Source organism: Teleopsis dalmanni, chromosome 1 (genome assembly GCF_002237135.1).
Source record: "Teleopsis dalmanni isolate 2A chromosome 1, ASM223713v2, whole genome shotgun sequence".
NCBI classification, from domain to species: Eukaryota; Metazoa; Arthropoda; class Insecta; order Diptera; family Diopsidae; genus Teleopsis; species Teleopsis dalmanni.
This window is the reverse complement of record NC_051846.1, coordinates 113,677,257-113,691,554: the sequence shown is the minus strand read 5'-3', so window position 1 is coordinate 113,691,554 and position 14,298 is coordinate 113,677,257. Positions and strand designations below refer to the sequence as shown.

Here is a 14,298-nt window from a genome sequence, read left to right as displayed (position 1 = left end):
CTCTTTCAATTGTCCTTCTCCAAGTTAATGCCGGTGCATTTGGGTGTCTGCCGCCTTGTGGGTTCCATGTCAAAACTTATTGTGGAATGTGTTTATTTCGTCGTCGGATAGTATGCCCTATCCAAATCCATTTTCGCTTCTTTATTTCGGTTACAGCAGCTTTCTAGTTTGTTTGGAACAAAAGTTCTGCATTTGATATGCGGTTAAGCCACCATATTTCTAAGATTTTCCGCAGGCATTTATTTAAAAATGTTTGTATCTTCTGTTGCCGCGATTTCCAAATATTCCGCAATTGTCCAAACACTGCTTGTGCCTTCTTCATGCGTGTTGCAACTTCCTCATTATTACAAAAAATGAATAGGATGAATAGGATAGGTGACAGAATACATTCTTGTCAAACTCCCGTTTTTACTCGAAAAGTCTGAGACAGTTCGTTTTTGTGTACGACCTTACATTTTATGTTGTTGTATAGTTGTTTGATGAGATGTATGATTTTTATAGGCATACCTTTTTTCCGTAATGCATACCAGATAAATTTGCGGTTGCGGTTGTCAAAGGCTTTTTTGAAATCTAAGAAAACTGCATATACCTATGTGTGCTCGAAACTCATCACATTGTTCAAAGATGATGCTGGTTTTTCCTTAAGATATTATCTGTAGCTGTAGAGATTCACTAATAATTGTTGTGCATGTTTTGTTAGGTATAGGTAGTAGGCTATTCTCTCTAAAGTTATTGTAGTCGGATGTGTCAGCTTTTTTGGGATTTTTAACTAGAAGGCTCTCACTCCATCTCTCCAGCATATTTTCTACTTCTACCAATTTTATTCATAATTGGCCACCAGATGTAAACTGTTGTGTTGTTGTTTTTAAGCTTGTTTATTGCAGATGCTACTTCAGATCTTGTTTGCGACTCGATAGTGATATTTCGAAAAGTTTGATCTTGCTGAACACCTTTTTCATTTTCCACCAAGCCACTAAGGCCTATTTGATTGTTCAAGACTTCCTTGAAATGTTCGCCCACCGCATGATTTGTTGTTCAATGTTGGTAAGTACATTGCCTTGTTTATCTTTTATGGGTTTATCCTATTTTGTTGTTGTACCAGACAGACCTCTCTTGATAACATAAAGTGTTTTCATGTGGAAGAGCTCTTATGGAATGCGAATGGCTTAACAAAACATAAAAATGAACTCGAAGTCGTATTAAATAGCGAAAACATTGATATCGGTTTAATCGCTGAAACTCATTTTACTAAGCAATCGCACATAACGTTTAAAAACTATATTCTATACCATACCATACATCCCGATAATTCCGCTAGGGGTGGCAGCGCTGTCATAATTAGAAACTCGATAAAACATCACTTACTAGAACAATATAGCACAATTGAATTTCAAGCTACTTCTGTTTCCGTGGAAACCTTTAATCAGCCGCTGGTCGTAACTGCATTATATAGTCCTCCCAGGCATCAGTTGAAGTGCGCAGACTACTTATCTGTTTTTAACCGGTTTCATGGCCGTTTTATAATTGGAGGAGACTTAAACGCAAAAAATACGTTTTGGGGTTCAAGACTTACTACAACGAAAGGAAGAGAAATGTACAAAGCCATGCAACTCACAGCTTGCAATTCAATTTCAACTGGTAAACCAACGTACTGGCCGTCGGATACTAGCAAAGTTCCAGACCTAATCGACTTCTTTGTCTACAAAAACATTCCAGCATCTCACCTAACCATCTGAGAAGGCTTCGACTTTAGCTCTGACCACTCACCAGTGCTGCTGATAGTTTCACAAAATCCAACAATAAACCAGAACCCACCCAAGTTAGCAAATACATTTACTGACTGGAAATATTTTCAGCTTCAGCTTGTACATTTGCTCAAATTTGATCATATTGTTAACAGCAAGCAACTAGATGACGCAGTACTTCATTTCACTCAGCAATTGCAGATGGCAGCGTGGAACAGTACACCAACACCAAAACTCCAAACTCTACATGGTAAAAAATACCCACCCTTCATCACAAAAAAGATTACGGAGAAGCGAAAATTGCGAAAACGTTGGCAAGCAACTAGATGTCCGTTAATTAAATCGCAACTAAACCGAGTAACTAAAAAGTTACACACAGCCATCAAATCATATAAAAATAATACCTTTAATAGTTTCGTGATGGGCCTCACGGCAGACAAAAATAATGAATAGTCTCTGTGGAAAGCTGGTAAATCATTTAACAGACCAATGCAGCAGTTTGCCCCAGTGAAAATAAATGAAACTCAGTGGGCTAAAACAAATACTCAAAAAGCGAACCAGTTTGCTGAGCACCTAGAGAAAACCTTCAGTCCAAATGAAGGCCAAGATATTATTGGGTCATGTACAAATTGGCCTGAAGGCGACACTGCAATTGTACCAGTCACTACGGAAGAAGTGAGTAAACAAATCTTAAAAATGAAACTCAAAAAATCTCCTGGTTTTGACTTAATAACGGCTGAAGTTCTTCGGAACTTACCCAATAACTGCATCATCTACCTATGCGATTTAATCAATTTGTGCCTCCGTTTAAATCATGTACCAATTTTTTGGAAATTCGCTAAGGTAATTATGATACCCAAACCGGGGAAATCTCCCAATGACGTATCCTCATATAGGCCAATATCTCTATTGCCAACCTTATCGAAGCTTTTTGAAAAACTACTACTAGCGCGTTTATTACCAATAATCGAGAGAAGACGCTTAATTCCGGATCATCAATTCGGCTTCAGAAAAAACCACTCAACCATCGACCAAATACATGTAGTCGTAAATGCCATTGAATCGGCGATGCAAGAGAAGAAAGTGTGTTGTACCGTCTTAGATGTATCATAAGCCTTCGATAAGGTTTGGCATGAAGGATTACTTCATAAACTCAAATCATTATTGCCTATACAATACTGTAAGCTACTATAATCGTATCTAAACTGAAGTTAATACTACCGACACGATTGACAGTTTATATTTAACTGAATTGTGTTTACATTTCATTATTTAAGATTGTTTAAACTAATGCAAAACATACTAGATTATAACACTTTCTCCGCCCTTAATTTTTGACAAAGTTTAAGTTTTCCTGAAATCGTCAGATTCAAATCGATTTACATCCTTCCGAATACGACCACTTTTTCGAAGTTGAATTACTTCGATAGAACGTTCTTCACTAGGCATTAATGTTGATTGGCTAGATGAAGGCGGTGTGGCATTGATGAAATTTGGAGCGAATTCAAAAATTGGTTGTGAAGAGAGGTCAGAGCTACTTCTAGTTTTAAGCTGATTAACGTGACGTTTGATGTAACCAAAAGATGTGTTCACTCGGTAAACCATTTTACCAAGTTGTTTCACAATAACTCCTTTTATCCATTTTTCCCCTCTTGCGTAGTTTCTAGCGAAGACGGGTTGCTTTAGACTGAATTTCATTTTCCGTTTCGAAGCTTCAAGGTGCTTCCTAGGCGATTCAAACAGTTGACTCAACAAGGTACGAACAGGCCTTCCATGTAAAAGTTCTGGAGGTGATTTACCCTCAGCATTCGGCATTGCACGATATGTTGCAAGGTATTTTGATACAGCGAATTTGAGAGACAATCCATCGTCAATGTTTTTCTTAACAGCAGTTTTAAAAGATCTGACGAATCGTTCGGCTAACCCGTTTGAGGCTGGATGAAACGGCGCTGTTGTTATATGTTTGATGCCAAGTTTTGAGCAAAAATGTTTGAATGCTTCAGCTGTAAATTGCGGACCATTGTCACTTACGATGGTTTCTGGTATACCTTCCAGAGAAAATATAGAAGACAATGCTGATATGGTGTCAACCGTTGTTGTTGTAAATAGTTGTACAACGAACGGAAATTGCGAGAAAGCGTCGACACAAATTAGCCACATTGAATTACAAAATGGACCAGCAAAGTCGATATGTACTCTCTCCCAAGGTCGATCAGCTTCAGGCCAGCTTACGTATTCACGTGCGTGAACAGGATTTGCAATTTTGCACACATCACAATTTTCAGTTAATTGTGCGATGTCTTTGTCAATATTAGTCCACCAGACATGTTGTCGAGCTAGCTCTTTCATTCTCGATACTCCCCAATGACCATCATGAAGAAGTTTAAAAACTTCTGCTTAAGGGAGGCTGGAATGACAACCCGGTTGTACTCCGTCTGGAGGCAAAGCAAATTGTTGTTTAGTATTAAAGCAAAACGAAGATTGAAAAATGATCGAAGATCTGCATCTTGTGGCATTAGCTTTTCAGGCCAACCGTCATTTTTGGTCATTTTTTGGCATGCTGACGAATTATTTCAGCGTCGATAGGTGTGTTAAGTTCATTGATATTGAAACAGGATTCTTCATGATCAAAAGTTTTATCTTCACCAACAGGTAAACGAGATAAAGCATCGGCATTTCCATGCTCAGTAGTTTTACGATACCGAACATCATACTGATAAGCCATTAGTATAATAGCCCATCGCTGTAAACGATGTGACGTCATCGACGGCAACTGATGAATTGGATTAAAAAAGGCTAACAAGAGGTTTGTGGTCAGTAACCAAGGTGAATCTTCTTCCGTATAAATATTGATGGAAACGCTTGACTTCAAAAACGATAGCTAGCCTTTTCTTCTCTATCTGACTATATCGTCGTTGATGAATGTCGAGAATTTTAGATGCAAAAGCAATAGGCCTTTCTGTACCGTCAACATACGTATGCGAGAGCACAACTCCTATGCCATAGGAGGAGGCATCTGTAGCTAGAACCAACGGTAAATCTTCCTGATAATGTGCTAATTGCGCTGCATTGAGAATATGCGTTTTAAGAGCTATAAATGCTTGTTGTTGTGCTGTACCCCATGTGAATTTTACATTTTTTCGCCGCAGCATGTTGATTGGCGCGGATAATTGCGAAAAATTAGGTATAAAATTATGGTAGTAGTTTACCTTACCCATGAATGCTTCTGCTTGCTTTAGATCTTTAGGCGGCTGCAGGTTTTTGACTGCTTTTAGTCCTGACTCATCTGGCAATATACCTTTTGCACTAATTTGACGCCCGAGATATTCGATTTTATCTCGCAGAAAGAAACATTTTTCTTGCTTGCACCTTGCTTGCACCATTTTGTTGTAAAATACGAAGTACTTGTTCTAGGCGGCTGATGTGTTGTTGAAATGTAGGTGCGGAGATGATGATGGCATCGAGATAATTTCCGCAACCTTCTACATTTGTAAATACGCATCCTTAAGGTCGATTTTTGTAAAATGTTGACCGCAATTAATTTTATGGAAAAGACTTTCGCGTATGGACAAAGGATATTGTTCAATGTCAATTTGCGCATTGACTGCTTGTTTAAAATCCCCACAAATTCTTATGGAACCATCAGCTTTTGGCGCTAGTACAATAGGCGACCCCCATTGGGAAAACTTCACAGGTTTCCAAATACCCGCATTTGTCAATCGATCGACTTCTTTCTTGAAAAGTGACATTTGCGAAAATGGAATTTGTCGGCTTTTGTAAAATTTCGGATGTGCATTTGGCTTTAAAAAAATACTGACCTTAAAGTTTTTAATTGTGCCAAGAGCTGGTTCAAAAATATCACCATATTTTTTACACAGCTCGCTAATTCTGTGTGATTCACTTTCAGTAATGTTACAAATTTGCTGAATCTCAAACCCGAATTCTTTGAATAAATCGAAACCGAATAAATTGTTACAGTTTTCGACAGCCACGACAACGATTACCACTTCCCTTTCTTTTCCGCCACATTTGATATCTACGCAAAGTTCACCAAGCACTGGAATTTCATTTTTGCCAAAACCAAAAGAGGTTTTTGTACAATTCCGCAACTTTGGGCAATTTAGAGTTTTGAATGTTCGCTTATTTATTAGAGAAACTGTTGCACCAGAATCCATTTGGAAAGACACAATTTTATTACAAATTTCCAAGTCAATGTAATTCTTATTGCTTTCAGTTTTTACAATACCTGTTAAACTGTTAATTGTTTCAACAGTACCAATGTTGTGACTTTTACGACGATAATCCTTCTTCTTGTTTTCATCACCTGAACTACGTTTGTTGTTCTTGTTTTGTTTTGACATGCACACTGGCGCAATATGTCCAATTTTGCTACATCTATTGCATACAGCATTTCTAAATTTACAGTTTTCTCTTGCATGAGAGTTTCCACAGCCAGAACATGATTTGAATTTTACTTTATTATTGTTATTGTTGAAAACACCCGGTTTTTTTATAATTGTACCAACTGAATTAACAGGCATTGACTTTTCGATCGTTTGTTCTTTAATTGTTGCCACCGTTTTAGTGGTTGTTTCGTACAATTCTGCAATCTGCAAAACATCAGCAAGTGTCGGCTGGGGCTTTTGGAACGCAACCGTGCGCACAGCATCGTGCGGTGTGCGTATAATAATTTGGTCACGAATCATATCATCCACGAAATTGTGCAAACAATTCTGGGCTGAGCACGAAAAGTTACACTCTCTTGCCAATCCGCGGAGATCGGCTACCCACTCTCTGTATGATTGATGTGGCTTCATTTCCCTTTTGAATCTAGTCAAAGTTTCGTAGTGAGCGGACGTGTTTTTTAACCGGTCTCGAAGAAATTTAAATTACAGTATAAAAACAAGTAAATAAGAGATATTCTTATAAATATCACTTTTGTTATTAATACAAATTCATAAAAATAGATCAGTTTTGGGCAAAAAACAATTAGTAAAAGTTAAAGTGCATAAAATATTAATTTGAAAATAGCGCGCGCTTTTTTCGATTTTTGTTGACTTTCTTTCTTTTTGCACAACTTTATTAAAAAAAATTCAAACAGCTGACAGAGACAGCAGATTAATTTCTAAAGCTTATAATCAAAAGTGAATAAGCATTCAAACAAAAGAACAGTGCGGTTTTGTGTATATATGAACAAAACAAAAAGTGCTGATAGAGACATCTATTATTATTATATTTTATTTTATTACTGAAAAAGCTGTTTATAGTAATTAAACATAATTAAAATATTCAGCTGAGACAGCATATACAACCTATTCTTTGATTAGTGTGTACACAAACCTTTATTTTAAAAGTGTTATAACACAAGATCAGTTCTTCTCAAACTGTTCATAATAGTAAACTATATTTTCATATCCTATTTTGATAATCGCTTAATTTATCGTAATGCCGGTCAATCGAACTCCACCAAAAGGTGGAGGCGAGTCAAATCACGAACAACAATCACAAGAACAACAACAACAGCATAAAACACACCAACAAGCTGTCCTATATTCAAAAGTATCCAATAATAATAATCAAACAACACTTCTACAATCAAATCAACAGCTACAACTGCAAGAAAAATCATTGCAAACCCAACAAAAACAACCACAACAGAACCAGCAAATAGAGAAACAACAAATGCAGCAGGAGTACCACATAAAACTCCAACAATCAAACCATCATCAACATAATTCACCATCAAAACTCATTCAGAATTTGGAAAACTCTGATATTAACACCAGAACTGCAAACACAACGGAAGATGCAAACACAAATAAAAACAATGGCTTCAACACGCCAGTAGTGAATAAGAGAATTCGTAGCTCCCTTGGTAAGCAAATCAATGGAATAAGCGCCAAAAAGCACAAACAAAACAAAAAACAGTACACATTAAACGAATATTTCTTAGCTACAAATAGGTTTGCAGTTCTAGCAACTGATAATGATAAAGAACCCACTAAAGATAGCAAAACAACACAAAATCAAACGGCTAAAAATAAAAAACCACCACCCATTTACGTGCAAAAAGTACAGCTGCTAGACAACCTAATTAAAACGTTAGATGCACTACAAATATCTAAATATGAAATTCGTGTATTACAAAACAATGAAATAAAAATCCAGCCATACGAATCAGCAGATTACACTAGCATAGTAAAATTTCTTTAAAAAAAAAGCGTAGAATACTACACGTATAAGCCAAAAGAAGAAAGGGGGTTTAAGATCTTCTTACGCGGTATGCACCACTCCGCTAACAAAAATGGACATGAAGTGTGCAATATACAAAACGTATAACATTCGCGCACAAAATCTCCATTAAACCTATTTACAATCGAAATTAAACAAGATGTAAATAACAAGGAAATTTACAATATCAAAGACCTACTGCACTGCAAAATAAATTTTGAACCTCCCCATCCAAAAAGAACAATACCACAATGTACCAATTGTCAAAAGTATGGACACACAAAAAATTTTTGTACAAGAAGTCCAATCTGTGTTAAATGCTCCGAAGGACATAAAACAATTGACTGTCCCATGAAAGGTAAGAACAACGTCGTTAAATGCGCTCTCTGTAAAGAAAACCACACTGCAAACTACAAAGGTTGTACAGTTTATAAAACTCTTCAAATCAAACGATTTCCAGCTCTTCGCGCAAAACAACAAAAAACCACATCTCAAAATAACGAAATATCTCTGCCAACTAAAGCTGTTACGAACCTAATAACTACCACCCAACAAACCCAACAAATCCAACCAGCTAAAACATACGCCGAAATAATAAAATCGCATCCAACTCAACCCATTCCAATAAACAATGAACCAAACAACTCCGAATTTGTCGAACTCCAGCAAATGATGAAACAGCTTATGACGCAAGTTACCAACGTTATACATATTTTAACCATCCTAATCACCAAACTCGATGGACAGAAATAAATTAAAAATTTTAGCTTGGAATGCAAACGGTCTCAGCAAACAACTACTAGAACTGAGAACATACTTAAATATCAATTCCATTGATATACTACTGGTATCAGAGACCCACTTCACAGATAAAAGTTTCATCAAAATCCCTAACTATTCGATATATCATACAAATCATCCCGACAACAAAGCCCATGGTGGAACAGCAGTAATTATTAAGCAAAATATGCAATGCTCAATAGCCAGTATATACCAAACAGAACAAATACAAGCTACAAGTGTCCATATTCAAGATACAAAAGGCGAGTTAACAGTATCAGCTATTTACTGCCCTCCGAAGCACAATAACTCGAAGGATGTATACCTGAGCTACCTTAACACTCTCGGCAATCGGTACATTGTTGGTGGAGACTTTAATGCAAAAAATACTTTGTGGGGCTCAAGAATTACCAACTGCAAAGGGAAAAATTTACATAATGCTATCATTGACAAAAAAAGCAGACATTCTAAGCACAGGTATGATATGAACAAAATACCAGACGTGATTGACTTCTTTGTGACCAAAAATATAAATAAACGATTTCTTACAGTAAGTACACTTCCTGACTTATCATCTGATCACTCACCAATTATGCTATCATATCAAAGCGACAGAAAACTAAACATCACAAGGACAAAATTAATCTATAATAACAAAACATGTTGGGACACGTTTAGAGATATTCTTAATACCGACCTGACAATAAATATTTCCTTAAAATCTGAAGACGAAATTGAAAGCGCGATTGTATGCTTAAACGAAATGATCGCTGTTGCCGTGACAAATTCTACCCCAGTTCTTAAATAAAACGACACTCAAAATAAAATCTCGATGGCAGTTAAAAGCAAGATAATGGACAGAAGAAAACTGAGAAAACAATGGCAAATAAATCGGTCCCCTGAACTAAAAAAGGACTTAAACAAACTAACCAAAGAACTTAAAATTATGCTACTTAATGAGAAAAATAAAAACCTGCAAAAACGCATAATGAACTTGACAGCTGACAAAATCACTAACTATTCTTTATGGAAAGTTACTAAAAATATCAACAACTCAGTAATGCTTCAACCACCACTAAGGAAAGCAAATGGAACTTGGGCTAGAACTAACACCGAAAAAGCTGAACTTTTTGCCACGTACTTCGAAATTACGTTTAGTAACCCAAAACAGCATGATAGCAACGTTACACGGAGCAGCTCTACTCAAAATGTCGCAATAAAGAAAGTTTCAATAACAGAGATTAAGAATACTATTAAAAATAAAATTAAAGCAAAAAAATCACCGGGATATGATAGTATCACAGGAAAGATTCTGACTGAGCTGCCTCTTCAAGCACTTGTATATATGAGAAATCTGTTTAATTGCGCTTTTCGCCTTAAGTATTTTCCAAAAGTTTGGAAAGTAGCAGAAGTAATCACTATACCTAAACCAAATAAGGACATATCTGTAACAAAATCATACAGACCAATTAGCCTATTACCAGTTATGTCAAAATTGTTTGAAAAAATAATTTTATCAAGACTAGAACCGATTCTTCATAAAGAAAAACTTGTACCTGACCATCAATTCGGCTTTCGGAAAAAGTATTCGACTATACAACAAGTTCACAGAGTTGTTAATAAAATAACTAGTGATATTGACACAAAACAATTTTCCTCGGCGGTATATCTAGATGTCGCAAAGGCTTTTGACAGCGTTTGGCATGGAGGTCTACTAACTAAACTATCAGAGCTTCTTCCAACAAACTTTTACCTCCTACTTAAGAGCTATCTACAAAATAGATACTTTTATGTGAAGTATAAAGCCACAATCTCCGAACTTAAACAAATGAAAGCTGGTGTGCCCCAAGGAAGCGTACTAGGTCCATTACTCTACTTGCTATACACAGCTGATGTCCCGATACCTTCTGATCCTCAAAGTTTGATAGCAACTTTTGCAGATGATACAGCCCTAATTGCAGCTAATAAAAATTTTAACATATCCACAGACAACTTGCAGAATTACCTAAACGCAACGCTCGAATGGTTCGACAAATGGGGAGTTCAAATAAATACAAGCAAAACAGTTCATGTTATCTACACGAATAAAAAATATGACCTAAAACGTATAAAAATTAACAATGACGAAGTCTTCACACACACAAAGGCTAATTACCTTGGCATTACTATAGATAGCAGATTAACTTGGAAAGACCATATTAAAGCTAAAAGCAATGAAATTAAACGTCGCTTTGGACAATTGTACTGGCTACTCTGCTCGAAATCAAAACTAACCGTGGAAAATAAACTTCTAGTATATAAAACAGTAATCGCTCCAATATGGAAATATGGAGCCGAAATATGGGCCACAGCATGTAAATCCAACATTCAAATACTGCAAAGACTACAATCAAAAATACTTAGGACTATCATCAACGCTGAATGGTACATCTCAAACTATGACATTCATCGCGATTTAAAGATACCCTTCGTTGCAGACGTTATCCGAAAAAATAGTAAAAAGCACACAGACAGATTACTTTTCCATCCTAACCCAACAATGAGGCAGCTACCTAATGACGAAGCCACACATAACAGAAGATTGAAACGCTTATTTCCATCAGAACTAGCAAACTAACTAATATATTCATAGCAGTCTATTTAATTGACTCATTTATTATATCATCTATCCATTAATTTTAATTATTTTATAATATTTAGTTTATATAATTTAAAGAAAAGTTTTTATTCACTATTAATAGTTCACTCATGTAATTCTTAATCTTGTTTTTGAATTATTACTTGAAGTTCCATTATGTAAAAATGTATACTAAATGCTAAATCTTGGCAGTTGTATAATAAAGGGAAGCAACAAAAAAAAAAAAACAATGTCGTTTCGACTGGAAATGATCCGTTAGTTTTTCCGTTAAATTATCGAAAGATTGTTCTTGTACTTTCGTGTTACCGAAAAGATTTTTTAGCAGCTCAAAATTTTCTGTGCCAATCCAAGACAAGAAAAATGATTTTTGTTTTTCACTGCACTGAACTGAATATGCTAAAAAATTTTGGTTAAGTTGTTCTAAGTACGATTCCCAGGTTTGCTGTTCTTTCGAAAATTTGTGAAATACTGGAACAATGTTGTGATTTTTTTCAGATACACCGGTAGTTTCTTGTTTTTGGAACATTGAGTCCATCCGCTCACGTTGTTGTTTCAGTAAATTTTTTGAGAACTCTTGTTGTTCTTTAAGCAATTGCTTATAAATTTCACTTTCGCCCGGCTTGATTGTATGTAAAATTGAACGGTACGAAATAAGCGTGAAAGGGATTGAATAATTGCAGATTTTTATCCTCGTCGCCAACTGAAGTAAATACAACCGACACGATTGACAGTTTATATTTAACTGAATTTTGTTTACATTTCATTATTTAAGATTGTTTAAACTAATGCAAAACATACTAGATTATAACATAAACGACAGGTACTTCAGTGTTAAATATGAAGGTGCACATTCAGCACTAAAGAAGATTAGCGTAGGCGTCCCGCAGGGGAGCATTCTTGGGCCCATTCTATATCTCCTGTTTACACACGACTTACCCTCTGCAAACCAACTAGTTACAGCAACATTTGCAGACGATACTGCGGTTCTAGCAATCGAAAACAATACAGAAGACGCGACGCCTAATCTGCAACACACAGTCAATCAAATTGCTTCATGGGCAAAAAAATGGAGAATCAAGCTAAATAAGGAAAAATCAGTACATATAGTCTTCTCATTGCGAAATTATAACCATACTCCAATTCATATCGATGCCACAAAAATTCCACACGCCAACGAAGCCAAATATCTGGGCATTACGCTCGACGCTAAGCTGCGCTGAAAAGCGCATGTTAAGAAAAAACGAGAAGAGCTTGACCTAAAACTAAACAAATTTTACCATCTCATTGGCAGGCGCTCTAAACTGGCAATCCACAACAAACTAATGGTCTATAAACAAATATTGAAGCCGGCTTGGAGTTATGGCATACAATTCTGGGGTTGTGCCAGCAAGAAATACATTGCAACTACGATACATCGTAAATGCTCCATATTACATTAGAAAAGTGATCTCCACCGTGACCTTGACATACCAACAGTCGACGTCGTGGCAAAAAGGTGAGCCATTGCTCACAAACAGCGATTGAAAACACATGTCAACGTTACAGCATCCAGTCTTCTCCAGGTGGTTGCAATACCTAGACGGCTAAAAAGGAAAACAGTGGCAGACTTAATGGACAGCGAGTAGCAAAATAGCTTCATTTTTTTTACCTTAAATATTTAAATCAAATTGCTTATTAGTACCTTTTTTTTTTGTTATTTGTACTAGGTGCAATATTAAAACGATTTTTGTCTTATTTGCAGATTTAACAAAAAAAAAAAATGTCGAAGAGCCATCCTACATTAGGGTGACTCAAAAAACAAAAATATGATTTTTAATGAGCACACCCGCTATGAATATGCCATTAACCAAAAAAACGATATTCCTGAAGTTGTAGAGAAATATGTAGGATTAAAAATGGTATTGCGCCAATTGAGAAAAGTTGGGTTTTCAGTACAAAAAATGAACATTTTTCAATTCAAGATCATTTTATTATTTTGTTATAACAAAAGGTGTGGGCATGAAGACTTACAAACTTGATATATAAGACGCTTTTTTAAATAATGCATTTAACAGTTTTGACGATAGAGCGTATAGAATGAGATTGCTTAGCCGAAGGATTGATAACGGTATGTAAATTTTGGATTACAATACATATATGGTATACTACAATTAATACAAAATAATCATTTTAAGAAAATCTTTTTTTTTCAGCATATATATATACATATAATATATATATATATACCATATATATGCTTTAAAACTTAAATCTGATTTGTTGTGTGAAGGTAGTTTTTATGATAGTGTTCGACTACTTGCAAATCTTGTTTTTTCATTCATGTGAAAGGATAGCAACTGATAAAACTTGTCAAGATTGTGTACGAAAAATCTTTGTCAATGATTAACTTCACACAAATTACCCGAGTTAAATGTAAATTGATCTCTAGAATAAACATTGGGGCGACGAAATTTAAAATTGTGGATATTCTTGCTTGAAATATTTGAAATTTGCCGCTTTGATATCTCTTTGATATGGAATAAAATGACTTATATTGAAAATATTCCGTTTTTTGTACTGAAATCCCAACCTTGCTTGAGTAGGACACAACGTCATTTTTATTCCTATTTCTCCAAAACTTCAGGAACATTTTTGTTTGGTCAATAGTATATTTTCAGGAGGTGCCCTCATTCCAAAGTTCATTTTTAAATTTCTCCCTTATAACGTGAGCCACCCTAAGTGATCGGTAGGAATAACCACAACTTTTTCAGCAGCCCTTTATATTAAACTTTATCTAAATTTTATGCTATGCTCGAAAGCTTTCTTCATAGTATCAAAAATATTCTGAAGTTGAGCTTGTGTAGATTGTTGCTCATAAAGCCAAACTAAAGAGCTGGAGTCAGACGTCTACCGACCACAACTCTA

The 14,298-nt window shown here is 35.7% G+C and overlaps 3 protein-coding genes across 3 annotated transcripts; 1 reads left to right on the top strand and 2 right to left on the bottom strand.

Moving 5' to 3' along the window:
• Positions 1-3,089: 3,089 nt before the first annotated feature.
• LOC119665596 (uncharacterized protein K02A2.6-like) lies at positions 3,090-4,094 on the bottom strand. Its single transcript, XM_038074822.1, has one exon. The coding sequence runs from the start codon at positions 4,092-4,094 to the stop codon at positions 3,090-3,092; it is 1,005 nt and encodes a 334-aa protein (XP_037930750.1).
• A 1,133-nt stretch (positions 4,095-5,227) lies between these two features.
• LOC119665595 (uncharacterized protein K02A2.6-like) lies at positions 5,228-6,562 on the bottom strand. The gene is made up of 3 exons (XM_038074821.1): positions 6,268-6,562; positions 5,564-6,219; positions 5,228-5,479 (listed from the first exon to the last, which is right to left on the bottom strand). Exons 1-3 carry the CDS (start codon positions 6,560-6,562, stop codon positions 5,228-5,230), a joined length of 1,203 nt encoding a protein of 400 aa, XP_037930749.1.
• A 628-nt stretch (positions 6,563-7,190) lies between these two features.
• Positions 7,191-8,729, top strand: LOC119665594 (G-box-binding factor-like). Its single transcript, XM_038074820.1, has 2 exons — positions 7,191-7,846; positions 8,276-8,729. The coding sequence occupies exons 1-2, from the start codon at positions 7,191-7,193 to the stop codon at positions 8,727-8,729; spliced, it is 1,110 nt and encodes a 369-aa protein (XP_037930748.1).
• The last annotated feature ends 5,569 nt before the right edge of the window (positions 8,730-14,298 follow it).

Bases quoted from the DNA above. Each gene is read 5' to 3' on its own strand.
- LOC119665595 (XM_038074821.1), bottom strand. From the start codon at position 6,562: ATGAAGCCACATCAATCATACAGAGAGTGGGTAGCCGATCTCCGCGGA. The intron at 6,220-6,267 runs GTACAATTATAA...ACAATAATAAAG, and splicing joins AATGCCTGTTAATTCAGTTG to TAAAATTCAAATCATGTTCT. The intron at 5,480-5,563 runs GTCAGTATTTTT...TCACTTTTCAAG, and splicing joins GCACAATTAAAAACTTTAAG to AAAGAAGTCGATCGATTGAC.
- LOC119665596 (XM_038074822.1), bottom strand. From the start codon at position 4,094: ATGAAAGAGCTAGCTCGACAACATGTCTGGTGGACTAATATTGACAAA.
- LOC119665594 (XM_038074820.1), top strand. From the start codon at position 7,191: ATGCCGGTCAATCGAACTCCACCAAAAGGTGGAGGCGAGTCAAATCAC. The intron at 7,847-8,275 runs GTTAGATGCACT...TTTTTGTACAAG, and splicing joins CTAGACAACCTAATTAAAAC to AAGTCCAATCTGTGTTAAAT.